Source organism: Psammomys obesus, unplaced genomic scaffold, assembly GCF_907164565.1.
Source record: "Psammomys obesus unplaced genomic scaffold, mPsaObe1.curated_primary_1811, whole genome shotgun sequence".
Lineage (NCBI taxonomy): Eukaryota > Metazoa > Chordata > Mammalia > Rodentia > Muridae > Psammomys > Psammomys obesus.
The window spans coordinates 2,128,110-2,149,270 of record NW_026591598.1 but is presented as its reverse complement, the minus strand read 5'-3'; the positions used below and the strand labels follow the sequence as shown (position 1 = coordinate 2,149,270).

The 21,161-nt window shown below is 46.8% G+C and overlaps 1 protein-coding gene across 1 annotated transcript; it reads right to left on the bottom strand.

Moving 5' to 3' along the window:
- Window positions 1–9: 9 nt before the first annotated feature.
- Window positions 10–20,864, bottom strand: Ppt1 (palmitoyl-protein thioesterase 1). Its single transcript, XM_055610861.1, has 9 exons — window positions 20,733–20,864; window positions 15,451–15,560; window positions 14,993–15,120; window positions 13,586–13,656; window positions 10,500–10,602; window positions 6,232–6,322; window positions 5,605–5,703; window positions 4,104–4,175; window positions 10–1,508 (listed from the first exon to the last, which is right to left on the bottom strand). Exons 1-9 carry the CDS (start codon window positions 20,854–20,856, stop codon window positions 1,386–1,388), a joined length of 921 nt encoding a protein of 306 aa, XP_055466836.1. The 5' UTR covers window positions 20,857–20,864; the 3' UTR covers window positions 10–1,385.
- Window positions 20,865–21,161: the final 297 nt, after the last annotated feature.

Below are 21,161 nucleotides of genomic sequence, written 5' to 3'. Positions count from 1 at the left end.
CACCAAAGATAAGAAAACTACTCTTTATTTTAGACAACCTTATAAAGCTATTTTCATGGAACCTCCCATTTCCTACCCTTAACCCTCATCTTTTTATTGAATAGTTCTGAGAAAGGAAAAGGAAAAACTGGCAGCGGGTGGACGCTGCAGTGCTGACATAGGTGCTTTCATGAAAACACTCGTTTCTCCAAACTACTACTCCACAGGAATCATCCAGCATGGGTGCTCGAGGGCCCGTGCTCAGGTAATCTGGAAGCGGTGGATAGATGTTCTTCTTTAGCCACAAGAGTCAACATCAGTTTTCAATGTGGGTTGGTCTCCAGGGGGAAAAGGAAGTCTACAATATTCGTCAATCATTTTCCTGAACCAAATCAGCAGCAGTGTGCAGCATGCTGGTAAACAGGGCTTAGGGTAGAGGTATAAAAGCCCCATCTCTTCAGACTGCTTCCCCCAGTCTTTGCAGTGGTGTCAGTGACATTTATGCCACTTGTAACATTAAGGGCAGTTAGCCAAGAATGGAGTGCCAAGAACAGCCACCTAGTTTTCACTCCCCCACCATCTCATGGTATATAAGACACACTTTGCTGTAGGGTGTGGTGGTGAAGCCTTTAATCCCAGCACACAGAAGGCAGAAGCAGGTATCTCTGTGAGTTCAAAGCCAGTCGGCTTTACACAGTGAGTTCCAGGCCAGCCAGGCTAGTGAGACCCTGTCTCAAACAGAGTAACAAAAAAACAACAACAAAAGTGCGTTTCTTCACTTAAGCAACCCTGCTGGCTGTTCCCTCTTTTGTGGCTAATTCTATTACTGAGGGTTAGGTGAGTTCTGTGGGGGCATGACAGTAGGCTTGTGGAGTGACTGCTAGGTGCCACTAGAGGGCAGCACTTAAACGGGAAAACAGCCTTAACCGACATAGAAACATCACACAGGTGATACTGTCTGAGCGCGGCCCACACCAGCAGGGCAGAGAAGTGCTTGTGTGAGCATCTCAGGACTGGGTACCAACAGGCTTTTATTTGCTCCAAATTTGTATGGGTTTTTGCCCTCAAGCTTGTTGCCCTGCTTCACTTTCTTCCATCTCCTTTAGTCACAATTACTGATCTGCCAACAGCAGACTCTTTCTTAAAAGGGAGCTCAACCATATCGAAAGGTTGTAAAACAATCTCCATGGTTATTAGCTAATTAAATTTGAATTCAACACCATATGGTGATAGGAGGCAGCAAAGGATAAGATTCAGATCTTAGATCTTTCCAAGTAGGGCATGTTAGATGATAACAGGAGAGCAGGGCTGGTGGTAAGCTAGATTAGAGCTCAGTGCATGAAGAACTGTTTGCATGGCTTAGAAGAACTGTGCTTTCCTGAACTCTGCTGCAGAGTACAAGGGCTTCACTTAAGAAAGGGTATGATGTGTTCATTAAACCATTCACGAGACAATTGAAGATGGTCCCCTTCCTTAGCCAGAAACACTAGCTTTCCTGCTTTGTCCATCTGCTTTAGTCCCAGGTGGTCCTGCAGAGAGAAAGGCCACAATGAACCCAAGAGGTTTAATGAAAGGTTTTAGATTAAAACAGAATGTTAACATTTAGTCTCAAGATACACTTTCAATATATAAGCTACATCAATATAGAGGTATATTGCTGAAGAAAAAAAAAAAAAAAGATGTTTCCTTTCAGGTCTTTGTTTTGTTTGAGTCAGGGTCTTACTTTGTAGCCCTAGCTGGTCTCGAACTTGCAGCAATCCTGCCCCAGCCTCCTGAGTGCCAGAATTATAAAAGCATGTACTACCATTCCTGGTTCCTTCAGTTCGCTTCTAAGCATTAAAAATAATACATGTGTAGTACGCCAACACAGTGGCAAACCCCTTTAATTCCACCATTTGGGAGGCAGAGGCAGGTGGATCTCAAGGCTAGCCAGGTTTATAGAGAGAGTTCCAGGACACTCAGGGCTACATAGAGGATGCTTGCTGTCTTTAAAAAACAAAAAAACAAGTAGCTGAGATTGTTCTGCCCCACCCCCCAACTCCTGCAAGATGATAGGAAAAAAAAAAAACAGAACAAAAACAAAACCAGGACCTGCTCCTGAGCTGCTCCTCAGTGCCTATAGTCAGCTTTCTGAAAAGCTGGGCAAGTCACACACAAAACTGGCCCAGAATATCATAGTGAAGGGGGGCTGAGCGAAAGAGAAAATTAACCAACCAAATAATGTTTCAAGATACAGCCCATTCTTGGGGCAGTGAACTTGGGACATGTTAGCATCCTGCAGTTACAGCGTCGTCCCCCAGTTGCCAGGGTGTCAGTCTCTTGATGGGAAGAGACAATCTAGAAGGGCAGAACAGTGCCGCTGCTTGTCTACCCCGACTTTGACGATCAGGAAGATCTTGGCTGCAATTTCCAAAGCGGCCAGACCCTAGCTTCCCTTCATTTCTACCTCATCCAAACTGCGACACCATACACATGGGAAGAGCAGAGGAAAATACGCCTCTGAAATTATGTGGGAAAAACTGCAGTAAAAGGTGTGTGGTTCAGGTGTGGTCCTTGGCATCTGTGAGTCCATCTCCAGCATAAATTCCTTAGTTTATGGCAAACAGTATCTGGATGTAGCGAAACACTGCAACTTCTGCTTGAGTAACCCGACCTGCTGCTAAACAGAATCCCTAACAGCCCCAGTTCAGACCTTGAAGGAGTTTCCTTGTCAATGCCAGATTGATAGGTTTATTCTTGGTACTGGGGAACAACCCCAAAAATCATGTACCTAAGCACATGGACTGGACTAAGGCATGCCCCCAGACCACCAAAGTCCACACCTCCGTCTATGGTTGCCACAACATAATACCTCAGTCATGTCTGCATTTACTTAGAGGCTTCTGGGATATGTAGTAAACTAACTATAAAGGAGGCCAGTTCCAAACCTTCACAAGTAAAACCTTAAAGATGCTGTATGGACCTTGGCTGGATGAGGTTGAAGTCTCATGTTCCCAGATAGCCTTGAGCTCGGTCTAAGACAGTGGACCCCCTTTTCTTATTGGGGTTTTCTCTCCACCCGATCTGGTAATCCCAGATCTTATAAGGAGCACCACATAGTCCTCAGAAAATTACAGGCCAGATGCTTTCCTGATAAGAAAACCTGTTTGGCAGGCACCTATGGATTCCTGGATCTACCCACCCTATGCTAATAACATGTCTTGGTGTCTTGATCTTCTAAGTGATCCCCCACCCATAGGATAATTAACTACTAGGTTCTCCTTATGACAGGACCTTGCTACTGCATGTAAAATGAGGCACGGTACCACTCACTACATATAGATCAAGCATCCTGACACTCCTGACCCCAGCAAATCAAACATATTCACCCTCAAAAACCCTCTCACTGCCGAGGTTTATAAATCCTTTATTTCAACTAAGCGTGCAGTGGGTGTGTGCTGGAAGATACTATCAACTTTCCACCGTGGCCACCTGAGACTCATCATTTATTCTGGGCTCCCCTCCTCCCTGGAGAATTGCCGCCGGACACCTGAACTTGCCTGCCAATCAGCCGCCAGCCCAGCCTTCATGGGCTTCTAGACTGCCCAGGGCACGTCTGCAAGTTACAGCTGACTTTGAATGTGGTCTCTGGCCAGTTTTGGTTCTCTGCTGTGCTTAGCACAGAAGATTAAGCAAGAGCTGGAACACTTCGGTATCATCAAGGGCTTCTGGAACTCCCAATACTGACAGTCTCATTCTAAAAGAGCTAATCCGTTTTAAGACACAGTGAAAAACTATTTCCCCACCCTAGCCTAGTGCATAGGACTTGCCCTAAAGCTCTCTAGCGGTTCCTGAGATCCAGGACCTTTGATTCCGTTCTCCATCCAGAAGCTGCATTCCTGGCCCCTCAGACAGTGGAGAATAACAATGTTTCTCTTTTCCTGTTTAAAAACCACAGGGCAAAGGTCTGAGGCTCTAGTAAAAATCTATAAACCAGCACCCAGGAAGTTGGTGTGAAAACAGCCTACGATGGCCTTAAGTCAGAGGGCTTGCGGGCTCTGGGTGCTCTGGGACAGACAAGGCAGGGATCTGCCGCACGGAACCCCGCAACTCCGGGGACAACCTGCAGCACATCCTTGTGTTACCTCTTTGTATAGACTGGTCTCCTGGAGGGGAATGGTTTCCTTAGCTTGGCCACTTCTGTAAAATCCAAACCACTGCAGGAGAGAACGAAGAAACAGGTCAGTCATCTACACAGCACCCTTTCAAAAATCTTTGGAGGCTGGCTAACAGAAAACTACCAGCAAAGCGAACACTGTAATAGAGCCAACAGAGCAGGCAAGAAGGAAGAATGGGAATGGAGTTTTTGGTTTGGGCGACTCACTTGTGAGTCACTTGTGTGGCCTAGGTTGGTCTTCACCTTGCAAGCTGCCTGTCTGAACCTCTTGAATGCTAGAGCTATGGGCATGTGCCAGCATGCGTTAAAGGTCAGTCCTGAAGGATGAGCTACTCTTTCTGAAGTTTTCCACTTCCCCATAACGTCTGTTTCCTTCCTTAAGGAATGCATCAACCCTGAAAGTCCCTGCGCTGCCCCGGTCATTCAAGGATGAATATACCAGCTCTTTTCCCCAAGAAGCTCCCAGTCGAGCAGGTTCAGAACCAACTCACTGTTTAGCACCGGGTCATCAGACTTCCGGAATCACATGGTTGCAGCTGCTCATTTGCCACTGTGACACAACAGGAGCAAAAAAGTGTGTGTGAGGAGTGAGTAGGGATTTTCTAACAAAATGCCTCTGTAGCCATGGAGATTAGGCTTTCATATCGTTTCCATAAAATATTTAATTTTGGGGGATACAAAGTGAATAAAGTGTAATTAATAAAAATTAAAATAAAAAAAATGGGAAAAGAGTATTTAATTTTTTTCTCTGTTTACATATGTGAAAATTCAGAGCTCACAAGGCCACCAGTAGATCTGGCCCCTGGGCTGCCTTCTCCTCCTCCCCTGTGATCTTACAGTGTGAGCAGAGCTTCAGCTGAGGTTGGTGACTCACACAGCTGTTGGTTGCTCACACGTGTCATCCCAGCACTCCAGAGGATGAGGGAGAAGGATCACTCCGAGTTCAAGGCCAGCCCGAGCTACAAAGTAAGGCCCCCCTCTAAAAGGAGGGAGCCAGAATCTGGGAGTAGGGATGGTGTCCTAGAGGAATGACAGTTACTTGGCCGAGACAAAAGACCAGGACGATTTTAGGTGGAAAAGCCAGGGAAAAGCACTCAGAAGACAAGGCATGAGAGAGAGAGGCCTACGAACTGGCTTGGGACATCTCAAGTACTAAAATATGGGTGACAAAGCTAGAAAGATCGGTCACTCTGTATCAAAGCAGACCTGGACATCAAATTCAGGGTTTACACATGGGGCTAGTGATTCGGAACCTTTCTGGGTCACGGTTCTCTGAGGATCTTATTAAAACTGTAAACCTTTTCTGCACAGAATGTAGCCATATGCTTTTACATAAAATTAGGGGTGCAACAAGAGGATAGCAGCCAGTCTGGTGTCCCATTTACAGTGAAGGCTGGTGGTGAGACAGGTTTTCCCCCGAAGCAGCTATGGTCAGCACCACGTTCACCTCTTGTTGCCACGCGTCTCACCTCAGAGTCTACAGGGTCCACCATGGTATCGTTGAGGAATTTCACCATCACAAACTTCTTGAGGGTCATCAGGTTCTTCTTGTAGGACTCATTGACACTCTGGAAGAAGAGAGGACAGTACTGCAGGCTCACTACTGTCAAGCCCTGGCAGGGGGGTTCAGGAAGTTCAGCCTTCCTTAAAACCCTTCTGACTGACTTGTCGTCAACCCCAGGCTGGATTCTGCCAGAATATCCCAAACCATGGTCGTGCCTGGGCACAGCCCATGCCCTTCCCAGAGTCTCTCAACTAAGTCTCTTGTGAGGAAACCAGCCTTGAAGGACCCCAGCAGGAGGATGTCCTTTGTGAAGACAGCAGCTTTGAGTTTTGACTTTGCCCAGTGGGCCACCTACTATAACCTCATCCTGCTGTTTCAACATGAAGGAAGGGGAGGACTTCAGGGAGGAGGAGGACCAGATGAGTCCCAGCCCAGCCACCCTAAAAGGAACCAAAACTCATGAGCACAGCCTCTCATAAACAAAACCCGTGGCTCCTGGCTTCTGCCTAGGGTATTTTTCATAAACAGTCACTGCTGCTCTCTCTCTGATGGCCAGAAAGGGATGCCTACATGAGCATGTTTGGGTGCTTACCCTCTCTTGATTTATGTCTGCCAGGAAGATGCTGTGGTTGCGATACACATCCTCCTTGATGGGGTCATGCCAGTACTGTGCCTGCACCAGGCTGAGGAAGGAAAGGAATGATCGTGCCTAGGTGTTTCTCGGCCAGCATGCCCGAAGCACGCCCCAGGGCCTAGGCAACCAAGAGACTTTGAAATGATGAAAAACCAAAGCCCCAAGTCTCAGGCCTTGCCTTCTAAGCAGGAAATACTTAGACATGTCAATGAAACATCTTGCTGAGAGAATGACAAGCCATTTGGTAGATACGGAAAGGCCAAAGATTTGGAGAAGAGATATGTCAATACTTGGCCTCCTGATTATAGTGGTCCAGGCTGTCTTTTCTCACAGCCCCACCTCCCTCCCTCTTCTCTGCTTCCTATTCATCCCATAAGACTCAACTGCCTTTGTCTCTTCCTCTCCATTGTCATCCTTTTCCTCATCTTCCTCAGACTGGGATGATGATGTTTGCCACCTCTGTGTGACTATCAGTAATCAGGACACTCTCTAATCTGTTTATAAATGTATTTGGACAAGCACTTGGGAGGCAGAGGCATAGGGTTCAAAAGGTCAAGGTCATCTTTAGCTACAGAGTAAATCTGAGGTCAGCCTGGGCTAAAATGAGGCCCTGTCTCAAAAAAAAACATATATTTGGAAGCTCTAAGAAGTTTAATTTCACTGATACTTAAAAATTCAGAGCTAGGAGCTAAAGAAATAGCCCAGTGTTTAAGAGTACGGGCTGCTCTTCCAAAGACCTCGGTTTGATTCCCCTACCCACATGATGGCTCGCAGCTCTCTGTAACTCCAGTTCCTGGTGTTCCCGTGCGACCTTCTGTCCTCCCAAGGCACCAGGAATGCGCACAGTGCACATACATACAGGTAAAACACGCAAACGGAATAAAAATACCTACTATAGAAATAAATAACGAATTCAGAGCTAAAGGGTTAGGTCACAGATAATAGTATCTGTCTGACCCACACATGCCTCTGGGTTTGACTTTCAGCATTGCAAAAGTAGAAGTTCAACAGACTGTGAACATCTATGAAATACCGTACTGTACTGATGTTGTCAAGGCTTAGGTGTTGCTGCTCACTACTCTTCCCCTGAAGGACTATACACCCTCTGACAGACAGACGCTCTATACTAGGGGTCCGCTAAGCGACTTGGGCTCATACAGGATCTGAGACAAGCTCTGCTGGAGCGTGTTAGGCGAAGGGAGGCTGGAGTGGTGAGGACACTGTGGGTGGGGGACCAGCCTCAAGGGTGGGTGTGGGTAAAAACACCCACACACCTTTCCAAGGTGACCGATCATGGCTCCTTCAACACAGTGAAAAGGGATGATGAGGGACGTCTTTGGACCCAGTCAGACCAGCTTTCTGGTGACCAGAATTTCAGGAGGCCGGTGACTTAAGGGTAAGTGTGAGGACAATCATTAAGTTTACAGCTAAGGTGATGGCGGAAGATATGAGGGCCATTCCGCTGTGAGGGGCGTGATGGAAGTGGTACAGCTCGGAGGGCACGGGCTGGGCAAACGCAGAAGGAGCCTGGGGAGGTTCACAATCAGAAGAACTGGTGTGCACTCTCAGTATCAACGTGTCCCGCTGAGGGGAGACCGGAAAAGGCTAATCTAGTCACACCACAGCAGTGAAGGAAAGTCTAGCCACTTTGGTGTTTTGAGACGGGGTTTCACTATGTAGCCCAGCATAGACTTAAATGGACACTTCCTGCCCCTTATTCCCAGTGCTAGGATTGCAAGTGTGCACCACCACAGCTGACTTTTTTGGTTTGTTTTTGCCAGGGAAGGTCTTGCTACTAACTCTCACTGGCCTGGTCCTTACAGTGTAGCCAATGGGGCGCTCAAACTCAAAGCAATGCTCTTGCCTCACCCTCCTGAGCTCTGCTGGCATTACAGATGTGAGCCACCATGCTCCTTGAGGCACTGGGAACCCAGATGTTACAGAACCCCAGTAATGTTCGTGTGTCTGTGTGGGCACATGTGTGTGTTCGTATGGGTGCATGTGTGGACCATCCTGTTGTTCCTGTGGAGCTGACACTGGGCGTTCTCTTTTTCTCTGCACCATAGTCTCTGAGGCAGGGTGGTAGGCTGGCTGGACAGCAGGTTCCTAGAATCCACTTGTCTCTGCCTCCCAGGGCTGGGGTTGCAGCTGCATGTGCCGTTGTGCCCAGCTTCTTACAGAGGTGCTGGCAATCTGAACCCGGGTCCTCCTGTTTGCACAGCAAGGATGTTATACATTCTTGGCTTCTCCCACGTTCCTTCCATCTCCTCCTTCACACCCCAGGTTAAAGGTACCCAGTGTAGGAACCAGTCATCACTTGCAGCCTGCATCTTAACAGATTCCATCTAAGGTACCCGTCTCCCTGCCCCTTCGTAGATTCCATGGTATCTACAAAGCCTGCAACCAGGTCTGGCAAATAGTAATGCAGTGTTTGATGAAATTATCAATGAAAGACTTTACAACTGCAGCTAAAAGAGAAAACACAATGACAACACTAGGAAAGGAAACAGAAAGCTGAACACAAACCAACTATGGTAACAGGCCAAACCTTTTACTTAATGGGAACTCAGCCTGCACTTATCCTCAACCTGCTTCACTTTAAAAAATGACTCTCAGTACCTCACGTCAGAGGTTCAGAGTGCGAGAGCCAACAGCCAGCTGATGACAGAACGAGGCTCTCCATTTCCCCTCACACCAGGTCATTCCTTGATACAGTCATACAGGATCTGAGCCTAGCTGACATCTCCCCTCAGGTTACAAAGCTCTTCACTGCTGCTTTCTGGGTGACAGCAATGCTGTAGGGACCTTGGTGTCCCCAGATCCATCCTGGTTGGGATCTATTCTTCAGGCGTGCTGCTGTGAAATTTTACAGGAACGCATGGCAGTATAGCTTTGTCTGTTTTTCTTCTGTCCGTGACACAGTACTCAGCAAGCCCTTTTGATCTAGAAGCTCATGCATGTAATAGTTTGAACATCTTGTATTGCTTTTTTTTTTTCTTTTTTAGTTTTTCAAGACAGGGTCTCTGTATAGCTCTGGCTGTCCTAGAACTCGCTGTGTGGACCAGGCTGGCCTAGAACTCACAGAGATCTGGCTGCCTCTGCTTTGTAAGTGCTGGGATGAAAGAAAGGCCGGATGTGCCACCACCCCCAGCGACACTTCTCCCTTAGTCACTTGCTCCAAGAGAGAGAAGAGAGACCCACCAAACTGCCTGGCACACAACAAGGCTAGCTCTCAGTCTGGTCTTCCAGTTAGGCTGCTGAAAGAATACATTTTGCTTCTGCCAGGGTAGAAGAAAGCTGTCACCCGGATGTCAGGGACCTGGGGCGTCAGACTGTCCCTGCCTAAGGTCTTCAAAAAGTCCGGGCTTGGCCCCACCCACTTACCAAAACCTTCTAACTTACCATAAATTCCCCAGTTCTCAGGCTCCCTGGGTCCCTACAGTGTGGGTCCATGCAGTGTGCCTTCTATGGAAATGAAGCCTTGAACCTTTCGGCTGTACCACAACGGTTCTTATAGCCTTTCTGCTCTTTTGAAAACATGCTGACAACTTGTATTGGCTCTTATTTCCTCTCTTGTTCTCTTTGCCTTTTTAAGTGCTTTATTAATTTTTCATTTTATTTGTTTACTGTTTCTTGAGACAGGGTTTCTATGTGCAGACCTGGCTGTCTTGGAACTTGCTCTGTAGATCAGGCTGGCCTCAAACTCACAGAGATCTGCCTGCCTCTGTCTCTTTGTCCTGAGTTCACCACCACATCAGGCCTGATTTTTTTTTTTTAAGGTTCATTTACTTATTTTTAAATTATATATTATTGTTATTTCTTAAATACGCATTGGTGTTTTGCCTGCATTGGTGTTTTGTCTGTGTGAGGAGGCCGGATCCCCTGGACCTGGAGTTACACACAGTTGTGAGCTGCTATGTGGGTGCTGGTCCTCTGGAAGATAAGGCTCTTAACTGCTAAGCCATCTCTCCAGCCCCAAGATTGATTTATTTGTATGTATGTGGGTTTTTACCTGCATGTATGTATTTCTGTGTACCACGTACAGGCAGGGCTCCCAGAGGCCATAGGGGCCCCGAGACTGGAGTTACAAACACCTGTGATATCACAAGCAGTGCTATCCTAGTGATGCTATCCTAGTGATACTATCCTAGTGATACTCCTAGAATACTGAGCACGAACGTCAGCACGGTACCCACCAGCTGCACCCGACAGCTACCCAAACTCACCGTTCTTGCACAACTCTGGAGTAAGCACCAGTGTTGAGTGTCTTCCTAATGAAGTCACAGATGGGAGAGCTCTCTCCTGGGCATCGAGGGAATCCAAAGACACCTGTGTGGGCGAAAAGACAGCTATGATGTACTCCAATAATCAATCATACACTGAATGTCCACTGTACCAGGCGCTATGAAAACCAGAAAAAATTAAAATAAATAAATAAATAAATAAATAAATAAATAAATAAATAAATAAATAAATAAGCCCAAGTGTTGAGAATTAAGAGCATTGCCAAATTCCTCCTGGCACTCCCCCGGAGCCCTCTGCCCCAGCCCACCCACATATGACTGCAACATAACTGTCACATGCACACAGTTGCCTCATCCTCTTCCTGAGGAAATCATCCGACTCCCTGTCCCCATCCCCTCCCAAGTCACAGTTCATCCATCTACCTCCTCGTTCTTTAAATCCTGTGTAAATTACTTTTGACAGTTAATACAGTACAAATATTCCATGGATTGTCACTACACTGGGTTCCTTAGGGAGTGAGAAAGGTCTGTCCATATTGAGTACAGATTCAACTGTTTCTTTAATAGTCTCCCTCCACCCTCCCCACCCCCACGTCCCCACTGTGCTACCCCTGTCCCTTTCTTTCTTTTTATGAAGATAGGGTAGGGTCTAATACAGTTCAGGTTGAACTTAAACTCTCTGAGGATGATCCTCCTGTCCCCAACCCCTAAGCTGGGATTCTAGGCACATACAAACACCATGGCCTTTCCCAGAAGAGTTCTCCTCTGTGGACCTTTGAATCCACATGTATGGAACTCATGGATTTAGGCCAAATGGGAGCTAAGGTGCGGTTCTGTGGTTCTGTGGTAGAGCTCTTGCTTCACGTGTGGAGATGCTGGGTTTTATCCCCTAAAACATACACACATGGGGGTGGGGCAGGAGACAGAGACTCACACAGAGAGACAAGAGGAAGGGAGAGGGAGAGAGGGAAGGACAGAGATCTAGCTATCTCCATGCTCCCAGGACCTGAGACTTCGGCGCCTGCTTTTCCCGGCAAGCGGACCTCTCAAACCTCATCACAGAGGCTTCCCTCTGCGGCAGATGGAGACTACTACAGAAATCCACAACCGGTCAAAATGCAGAGGTCAGTCGATTGTGAGGTGCCCGGCTGTAACTGATACAGCTACGACACAACATCCTCCCAAGGCTCAGGGAAGAGGGGCCAGAAAGACTGTAAGAGCCGGGAGACCAGCATGGCTGCTGTTGAAACAGTGTCCTCTACATAGGACAGGGGTACTTCACACAGGCAGTCTCAGCCATATGGTCGCCTGAGGAAGACCTAACACCAGCTGACACGCCGGTGCGGGTGGGGGAAATTTCACAGGGCCACACCTCTAAATGAAGAGCTAATTAACGACAGGCAAGAGTGGGAGGGTCAGTCTTCAGGGATGAGCCCCCGGTGGGTTATTCAACCCCAGGTGTTCGAAGACATATGAGCAACACTAAATGGACTCAGCAGGTTAGACACGCGCGCGCGCGCGCGCGCGCGCACACACACACACACACACACACACGTACTGATAATAGTTAAAGAGGTTATGAATTTGGGAGGGAGTGAGAAGAATTGGAGGAGGCAGGAGAGGGGTAGAAATGATGTGACTGTAACACATGAATAGGAAATAAAGCATTTTCAAATTTTTAAATAAAAAAAAAAAATCGCTAGGCAGTAGTGGTACACGGCTTTCATCTGACTGCTTGGGAGGCAGAGGCAGGTGGAGCACTGAGAGTTTCAGGCCAGCCTAGTCTACAGAGGAAGTTCCAGGACAGCCAGGGAGGGCTACACAGAGAAGCCCTGCTGGCAAACCCTGTCTAGACAAACCAAAATAAAATAAAGTTTGCACCCAAGCTTTCATTTTTGTTGTCAAATGTGTTGACAGTAATATACAGCAAGGAGACAAGGTCTAGTCCCAGTTAACACGCCTTTTTCCTCAACTAGGTGCTTCTGTCTGAATAGTGTTAAAGGTTAGAACAAAAAGCTTACACAGTCTTTTTTTTGCCTAAGCCTAATGTCAATAGCACAGCACAGACGTCAGAGAACAGAGGATGTCATTCTATTTCCCTCTTTACGGTAGTGCTACGGTGGGACCCGGACCTTGCTCATACTGGACAAATGTATTAGCACCAAGCTACATGTACAGCCCAACTTATTTTCCCAACTCCTCAACCACTGTCATTTGGATGGAACACTTACCTCTATGAAATCTCATCAACTAAGTAGAAAAGATGGCTACCAATGATTCGTGTGTGCTACAGAGCTTTGCAGTCCGGGGAAACTTCCTACTTCCCCATTGGTGTCGACTACTTTGTTACCCTGCAGAAGTGGGATTTGACAAGGGTGACTGACTTAGCTTACGAATCAAAATACTAAATGTTTTCTTTCTTCTTTCTCCTTCTTCTCCTCCTTCTTCCTAAGATAGGGTTTCTCTGTAAAGACCTGGCTGTCCTGGAATTTGCTCTGTAGACTAAGCTGGTCACATAGATGCATCTGCCTCTGCTTCATGAGTGCTGGGATTAAAGGAATGAGCCGCCACCACCCAGTGCTCTTACATGGTTTTAAAAAGCTGGTAGGCAGGGCTGCAGAGATTGCTCTGTGATTGAGAGCATGTACTGCTCTTGCAGAGGACCTGAACTTAGTTCACAGCACCCATGCAGGGTAGCTCACAACCACCTATAACTCCAGCTCCCAGGAAATCCAACACTTCAGTCCCTCTCCTATCTCCCACACACACGTAATTAAATTAAAAACACACACACACACACACACACACAGTGATGCTGGCTGTGGTGGCTCATGCTATGACCTTAGCATCTGGTGACTGAAGCAGGAGAATTACTAAGAGTTTGAGGGCAGCTTGGCTACCAACCAAGACCTTATCTAAAAAGAAGGAGGAAGAAGAAGTGGAAAGACAGAAAGAAAAGAAGCAAGGAAGAAAGGAAGGAAAATGAAAGAAAAAGAAATACAAAACCCAGGATGGACACGGGTTAGAAAAGAGGAAGAGAGTCATGAGGATGAAGAGGTGAATGTTACCTTGATGTTGTCCCCCAACTGAGATCAGGTTGATCATGGGAGGTGTTGGGCATCTCTGAGCCACTGCTCTCCTGGAGAAATCAAAGGGGGCTGTCAGCGCTGATGTCAAATTAGAATGTATCAACAGTCATCTGGCAGAATAAGCTCTTTAATGCACCATGGGTCCCCAAACCAGAGTTACAGGATCTTCCTCCCCTAAGGCTGAACACAAGTCTTCTAGAAAAGGAGTCAAGAGAGGCTGGAAAGATGGCTCAGTCACTGAAGTGCTTGACCTGCAGTCCACGTAATCCACTGGATTGTATGCTCCTCCTTAAAAAAAGAAAAAGCCTAGCACAGCGGTAATCCAGTAATGTCAGCAATGGGGAGGGAAAGACAGAGGGTCCCTGTGGCCAGCCAATCAGCCAGGCTATTAATACTAAGCTCCAGGTTTGTGAAGAAACCTTTTCTCAATAGTAATTAATAGTAATAAAACAAATAAAAATGTCCAGTGATGGTTAAGCATTTCTGGGCCCCACATGTTGGAAGGGGAGAAATGATTCCTCAGAGCAGTCTGCCTTCTGACCTACACACACACACACACACACACACACACCAAGGCATGCAGACATGTGCACACACACACACAAAGTAAATAAATGTAGTTTAAAATTTGATTAAGTTAAGAATAATTCTGAAGAACACCAAGGAAGTTCTGAGTCTTCCGTTATCAACTATTCAGCTAGAAGGAAATTGTTTGTTTGTTTTTGTTTTAAAGAGAGAAGTCTCTCTGTGTAGCCCTGGCTGTCCTGGAACTCACCTTGTAGACCAGGCTGGCCTGGCAGGGGTGGTGCACACCTTTAACCCCAGCACTCGGGAGGCAGAAGCAAGTGGATCTCTGAGTTTGAGGCTAGCCTTGTCTACAGCGTGAGGCTACACAGAGAAACCTGGTCTTAAAAACAAAACAAAACAAAATAAAAAAATTAAGTGAAAATAAGGGCTGGAGAGAGATGGCTCAGTGGTTAAGAGTGTTCGCTGCTCTTGCAGAGGACCCAGGTTTGGTTCCCAGCACCTACACCAGATCATTCAGAATAACCTGACTCCAGCTGGAGGTGACCTGAGGCCCTCTCCGGCCTCTGTGGACACTGCCCTCACAAGTGCACACACCTCAACAACCTCAACACACACAACTAATAAAAAAATGAAATCTTGAAGTTTTTTCCTAAAAAAAGTAAGGTGGAAAGTAGTGGAGGAATATACCTTTGGCCTCCGTACATAGGCTCACACAAAGAGAGAAAGAAAGTTCCACACAGCTTCCTACACAGCAACATTGTAACTTCCTTTCTATGACAGGAAGCTAAATAATTACAAACACTTACAGTCAATTCATCTCAACAAAAGAAACATCAACTCGTGTGACAGTGTACTTACAGGAACTGGCCTCCCTGGGAGAAGCCGATAGCATTGTAGCCCTGCTGCAACTTTGGATCCTTTTCTAGAATCTCACACACCGTCTTCACTTGGAAATTGACATTCAAGAAGAAGCTGTTCTCCATATCCTAAAAAAAGGAGCAGTGAGAGGCGAAAAGGAGGAACCGTATGTAAATCGCATCTTCTCTAAGACAGGGACGGCCGTGGGTCAGTACCCTCCCAGAGCCACTGGAGTATCAGCTGAGCATAATGGAACAACCTGGCAGTTCAAGCACTTGGGAGGATGAGGTGGGAAGATCAAGTTCTAGGCTAGCCTGGGCTATGTATCAAAAGCCTACATCCCCAAATAAAATAAAAACCAAACCAATGGGACCATGCTTTGCTGCTAAAACTGCGAGGTGAAGTTATTCAAGTAGCACTGTCCATCAGCTCCCTCAGGGAACGAGCTGGAGTCTTACCTCGATCATGTTCTTCCCAATCTCTAGAGGGAGGACGTAAATTCCAGGTATTTCCTTCTCAACCATCTTTTTAATGGCACCCATGCTCCTGGGGTTGCAACAGCTGTCCCCTAGCCAAGAAAAACAATGATGGAAATTCATAAATCAAAACACTGTTCAAGAAACAAAAAACGTTTACATCTCAAAAGGGATTATCAAGAATGTGAAAAGGCAGCATACAGAGTTATGTTTTTTGTTCTAAAGAGAGTTCTGTGTAGCCCTGGCTGTCTTGGAACACGCTCTGTAGACCAGGCTGGCCTCAAACTCAGAGATCTGCCTGTCTCTGCCTCCTGAGTATTGGGATTAAAGGTTTGTACCCTTTCTCAGTTTTTCCCACACAGTACCCTTCCTACTTTAGAAATTCTACCTTGGTCATATGGGTATATAAAGAATGTATATAAATTAAACACTTAATGATAACAAATCATAAAGACATTTATTATAAGACAATTATTTGGTATACATAAACCATACTTATGGTATACAATCAAATCATGGTATACAAAAATCATCTCTGCATAGTGGGTCACCCTCAAAACCTAGCATTCAGGGGGCAAAGGCAGGCAGATCTCTGTAAATTCAAGAGACCAGGCTGGTTGGTCCACATGCTGAGTCCCAATGTAGTCAGACCTACATAGTGAGGCCCTAGCTTTAAATTTCAAAAAGAACTGAGGGCAGCCTGGCAGTGGCGGCACACACGTTTAATCCCAGCTCTCAGGAGGCAAAGGCAGGCAGATCTCTGAGTTCAAGGCCAGCCTGGTCTATAGCATGAATTCCAGGACAACCAGGGCTACACAGGGAGACTCTCTTTAAAACAAAAACAAAAACAAAGAATTTCCTTCTAGCCAAACAGTTGATAATGGAAGACACAGAACTTCCTCGGTGTTCTTCAGAGTGAATCAATATTCTGATTTTGTAATCGTTAGTACAGAAACACTGCTTACATAACAAATGTCAGAAGCATGCTCGTGATTACTTCAGAAACCGTTGGAAATTTTGTCCTAATCCCAAAACAAAATTCATTTCTTTTTTTTTTTAAATGAAGCTCAAGTAAGAAACTTAAACAGCAAATTAAAAGATTTTCCTTACTCTAACTGACGTGTATGAGGGTTCGCTGGGATGCATGTATGTGTGCCACACGCATGCCTGGCGCCTATGGAGGCCAGAGGAGGGTGCTGCGGGCAGTTGTGAGCCATCAGGTGAGTGCTGGGAATCAAATTGGAGTTCTCTACAGAGCAGAGGCTCTCTTCCCCACTCAGCCATCTCCCCAGCCCTCTCAAACGGCAATTTTAGAATTAATCACTGGAACACAGTAGGAAAGAGAGATGCGCTAATTTGGTTTCCACATGCTGAAGAAAATACTAAGTATTTGTTTCTTGCAAGAAACATTACACGAGTTGTTGTATGCACAGTGAGAGCACTGGGGCCACAGCATTCAGCAGCCTGGAACGTGAGTATCTGAGGCACCATTTTGTTGGTGTTTGTGACAGGACAGCACACACAGTGAAAAGCCCCCGTGTTCTGTGTTCAGAACCAAGGCCCCAGTGGAGATGCAAACACTGCCAGAAACAACTCGATTCACTTCACCCTTGATTTTGAATGACTTTTTGCTCACTGAGCAGGTACCAGTCCCCGGGTATGACCCCAGGACTATAAAACTAGACAGAGAGTACACAGACATGGTCCCAGCACTTTGAGGGCAGAGGGAGGATGATTGGAAGTTCTGAAAGAGTTAGACTAACTTTGTAACCTAAAGCCTATAGTTTTGAGTTTTAGGTTCAGGTTAAGCTAAAGCCTCTTAGTACCTTTCCAGAGAATGGAAAAATGTGACCCTATCTATGAGGACAGATAGAAAAAAAGGCAAGCAAGCAATGACCTTCACTCAGCAAAAAGAAAAACTCCTGTCTTTGAGATAGCATTTCTTAGCAACAAACCTAGACTTCTTCTGAGTAGCTTTTGACCTCCAGCCAAAAGTCTGTAGCCCCTAATCTTCAAGGATGAGCCAACCACCCCCACCTTCAATTGCAGCTGCATCCACACTTGGCAGGACTGGCCAAGCTTGAGCACCTAAGACTAACCAATTATCTTACTTTATAGCTTCCTCATCCAATCCTAAATTGCCAAGACTGCAACTTCAAATCTCCCGCAATTTTTCTTTTAAAAACCTAAAGGCCTTTGTCTCCGGAGGCCACTCTTTGCTGACCGGCAGGGGTGACCCCATTGCTCAATGGTTAATAAACCTCTTGCTTTTGCAACGAGTCTTGGTCTGGGGGAGTTTCTGGGAAGAACGAGATCTTGAACTCCTGAGCTGTGAGATCCCAGGTCTTACAGTTCAAGCTAGAGGCTAGTGTGAACCCCCATCTCAAAGCAAAAGAGAGAAATATGAAGAAGAAGAAAAAAAAGCGAAAGCCAGGTGTAGTACCACAAATGTAACCTCAGGGACCAGGGTGAAGGTCCGGGAAATGCCTGAGGCACAAATTTTAATCAAGTAGTCACTTGGAGCTTTGGGAAAGGTCTGGCCTCCATCTTGTGTAAACTTGGGAGTGAGAGCCTTAGAGCTCAGAGCCTCAGCTTGGTCCCAGGATTGTTTCCTTACCCTAAAAGTACAGGAAGCGAAGGGACCACTGAGTAGAAACCAGTGGGCTGACATACTGTTCCACTTTGCACTTGAATCGTCACAGAATTTCAACAGGATGGGAAGGTTAAGGAGAAAACACTCTGCCCTCATGACATCCACCAAGTTGTGATGATTAGGGACAAAATGAGACCTTGGCTACACACCTAGGTCAATGGTAGTGTGGCCTACAGAAGATAAGGTCTCAAAACAAACAAACAAACAAACAAAAAACCCAAATGAGCTCAAATGAGCCTTTAATTGTAGCACTTGAGGACTACGGGGAAAGGGATTGGGTCAGAAGTTCAAAGTCATTCTTGTCTAGACAACAAATACAAATTCTGAGCTAGCCTGCACTACATGAGACCTTGTCTCTGCCAAAAACTAGGTGTGCAGTGGTGCAGGTGGTACACCCCCCAAACACACAGAAACTCACATACAACAATTAAAAATAATTTAATAAAAATGGCCCTCAAGGGGGCTGGAGAGATGGCTCAGTGGTTAAGAGCACTGACTGCTCTTCCAGCGGACCTGGGTTCACTTCCCAGAGCCCACATGGCAGCTCACAACTCCCAAGATCTGACACCCTCACACAGACATACATGCAGGCAAAACACCAATACACAGAAAATAAGAATAAATTAAATTTTAAAATGGCCCTCAAATTAAACTAAGCAACACACCAAAATAATATCAACACACCCTTTAAGGTTATTAAGTCCAAAAGCAGAACCTCCATTTCTTCTCTTTTGTTTTGAGACAGGGTCTGATTAGGTACCTCAGCTGGCCTGGAACTACCATCCTCCTTTATCAGCTTCCTGAGGGTGGCAAGCACCAGTTACCCTGTTTGATTTTAAAAATTCAGACTACATATACATACCCCAAGGGTTCTCACGTCTGAGCTACCCCACCTGGGTCAAACAACTTCACTTTCTAGTTGTCTAAGCCAAAACTTGTGATGTCATCTCTTAGTTTCTCAGGCCATATCTAAATCCCTTGATGCCACCTTCAAGTGTATCAAAGTTCCACCACTTCCACACTTCCTGTGACCACACAGCTCTCACTGTCCAGCTCCGAGCTGCAGCACATCTGGAGCTTAACGTCTGCAGTGTCCCCTTGCAGCATCGGTGACACCTACAATCTATTCTCCACACAACAACTACGACAGAAATGAGGACACTGTGGGACAAGACAGACAGGTTCTCACGCCTTTAATCCATAAATCCTGATCGTACACTTCCCACGGTCCCTGGAATGGGCCTGGCCCTGATCCCTCTTCATCTATGACAACAAAAAAAGAAACAACTGACTAGCTACAGGATGAACCAGGGACTCTCCAGAACAAACAGGTCACTGAGCTTAATCTCACACAGGAAATCTCCTGAAGATTCTTCAAGAAAACCCAAAATCCTGGCTCCCAAAGAACCTCAGAAAATGCCTGTTGTCTTTTGACAAGCGCCTGAATTCCCTGTGATCTGAGCTGACTCTTCACAATCCCTTTCTTTCTATGAAAACTTCTCCCCAGAGCTCACGACTACAGCTTTCATTTCAGCAAGTGCTAGAAGTGTCTGCACGGCCATCTGGTGTCACAGACAGAACGTTCCTTTCCCATCATTTTGAAATTTAGCTAAATAGAGATGATTAGTTATGGGTCTTCCCATGTACCTCTGGCTGACCTGGAATTTGCCATGTAGATCAGGCAGATCTCAAACTTGCAGAAATCCTCCTGCCTCTGCCTCTGCCTCCTGAGTGCTGGAATTACACTCCCACACTAGCTCTCTATAGGCTCCAGCCACCACACTGGGCTCAAACAATTCTCTGCAAATGTAAAGCTGGCACCTTCTGCTACCCACCTCCTCACAAGTTCCTAGTCCAATTCCAAGTTCTTACACTAGTCTTAAAAGCCCCAGCACACGTGTCCACCCTCTTTTCCCTTGCTCCCCCTGCTCCTGCTACATCTGGACACTGATATGCCAAGCTCAGGGCCTTTGCATCTGCCGTCCCTTTGACCACATCCATCTGGAGTCCTGCCTCTTCCACCTGAGATCTGCTCAGCTGTCCCTCTCTGGGTGAATCCTGTCCTACCCTTGCTCTCTACATTCCAAGCTCACAACCCAGGCTCTGTCTTCTTCCAGATGTTCTGTCTGTCTCCACCACACCCATCGCCATTCGACATGCTGCTCTTACTTCTTTATAGTATGTTTCCCCCCGGGAAAGCATGTTCCGGAAGGGTGAGGAATTCAGTCTGCTCCATGCTCGGGCATAGCAGGTGTTGTGAGGTAGCTGTACGAAGGGCATGCAGGTGCCTGGTAGGTTTATATTCAAATGGGAAAGAATCAAAGCCTGAGGGCTCTGCCCAGCTCTGCAGGGACAGGTGGCCTGACTGTGAGATGCTGCAGGCTGCCGCCATAGCTGCTAGGATTTGACAAAGACAGCATAACCCGAGCCGTGCACAGCTCTTCCTGAGTGCTCACCAAATACACCTGGCTGCCTTCCCTCCAGGGCAGAGCAGCCCCCAAATCCGAAAACTTTGGGCCAGGCGAGCGCTGTGGAATCACTATCCTCGCCCTCCCAGCTCTGCGATGCGGAACCCGGCGGGGAAAGGACGCCCCATCCCACACCCACTCACCCATCCCATGCCAGAGCACCAGCGGTGGCGGCGAAGGCGCGTCCAGATGCCCCAGCACCCACGCCGTGCAACACCAGGGGAACAGGAAAGCAGCCAGGAGCAGCCGAGAACCGGGCGACGCCATTTTAGCAATCATGTGACCCGCGCGAGGGCCAGGGACCAAAGTACTCCCGGTGACCACGCCCCCCGGGTGCTTTAGCCTGTTGGCTGAGGTTTATCCCTTGCTCATCACCCACCAGAAACTACTGTGCAAGAGCTTTCCATCTTTTTATTGGCCTGATGCACTGCTCCCATTTTACACCCAAGGACACCTAGGTGACAGTTTTTCCTAGTGAATTGCGTCTCCTCTTTCAGCTGTGTATTAGCAGAAAAGAGCCATCCATTCTCTAACAACTGACTCCCTTTTCCTTTTTATTTTTATTCTGCGTG

Excerpts from the sequence above, each read along its gene's own strand:
- Ppt1 (XM_055610861.1), bottom strand. The coding sequence starts at position 20,856 with ATGGCGTCGCCCGGTTCTCGGCTGCTCCTGGCTGCTTTCCTGTTCCCC. Across the intron at positions 6,323-10,499 it reads TCCAGAGTTGTGCAAGAACG|CCTGGTGCAGGCACAGTACT; the intron begins GTGAGTTTGGGT and ends TTCCTTCCTCAG. Across the intron at positions 5,704-6,231 it reads CAGACATAAATCAAGAGAGG|AGTGTCAATGAGTCCTACAA; the intron begins GTAAGCACCCAA and ends CTCTTCTTCCAG.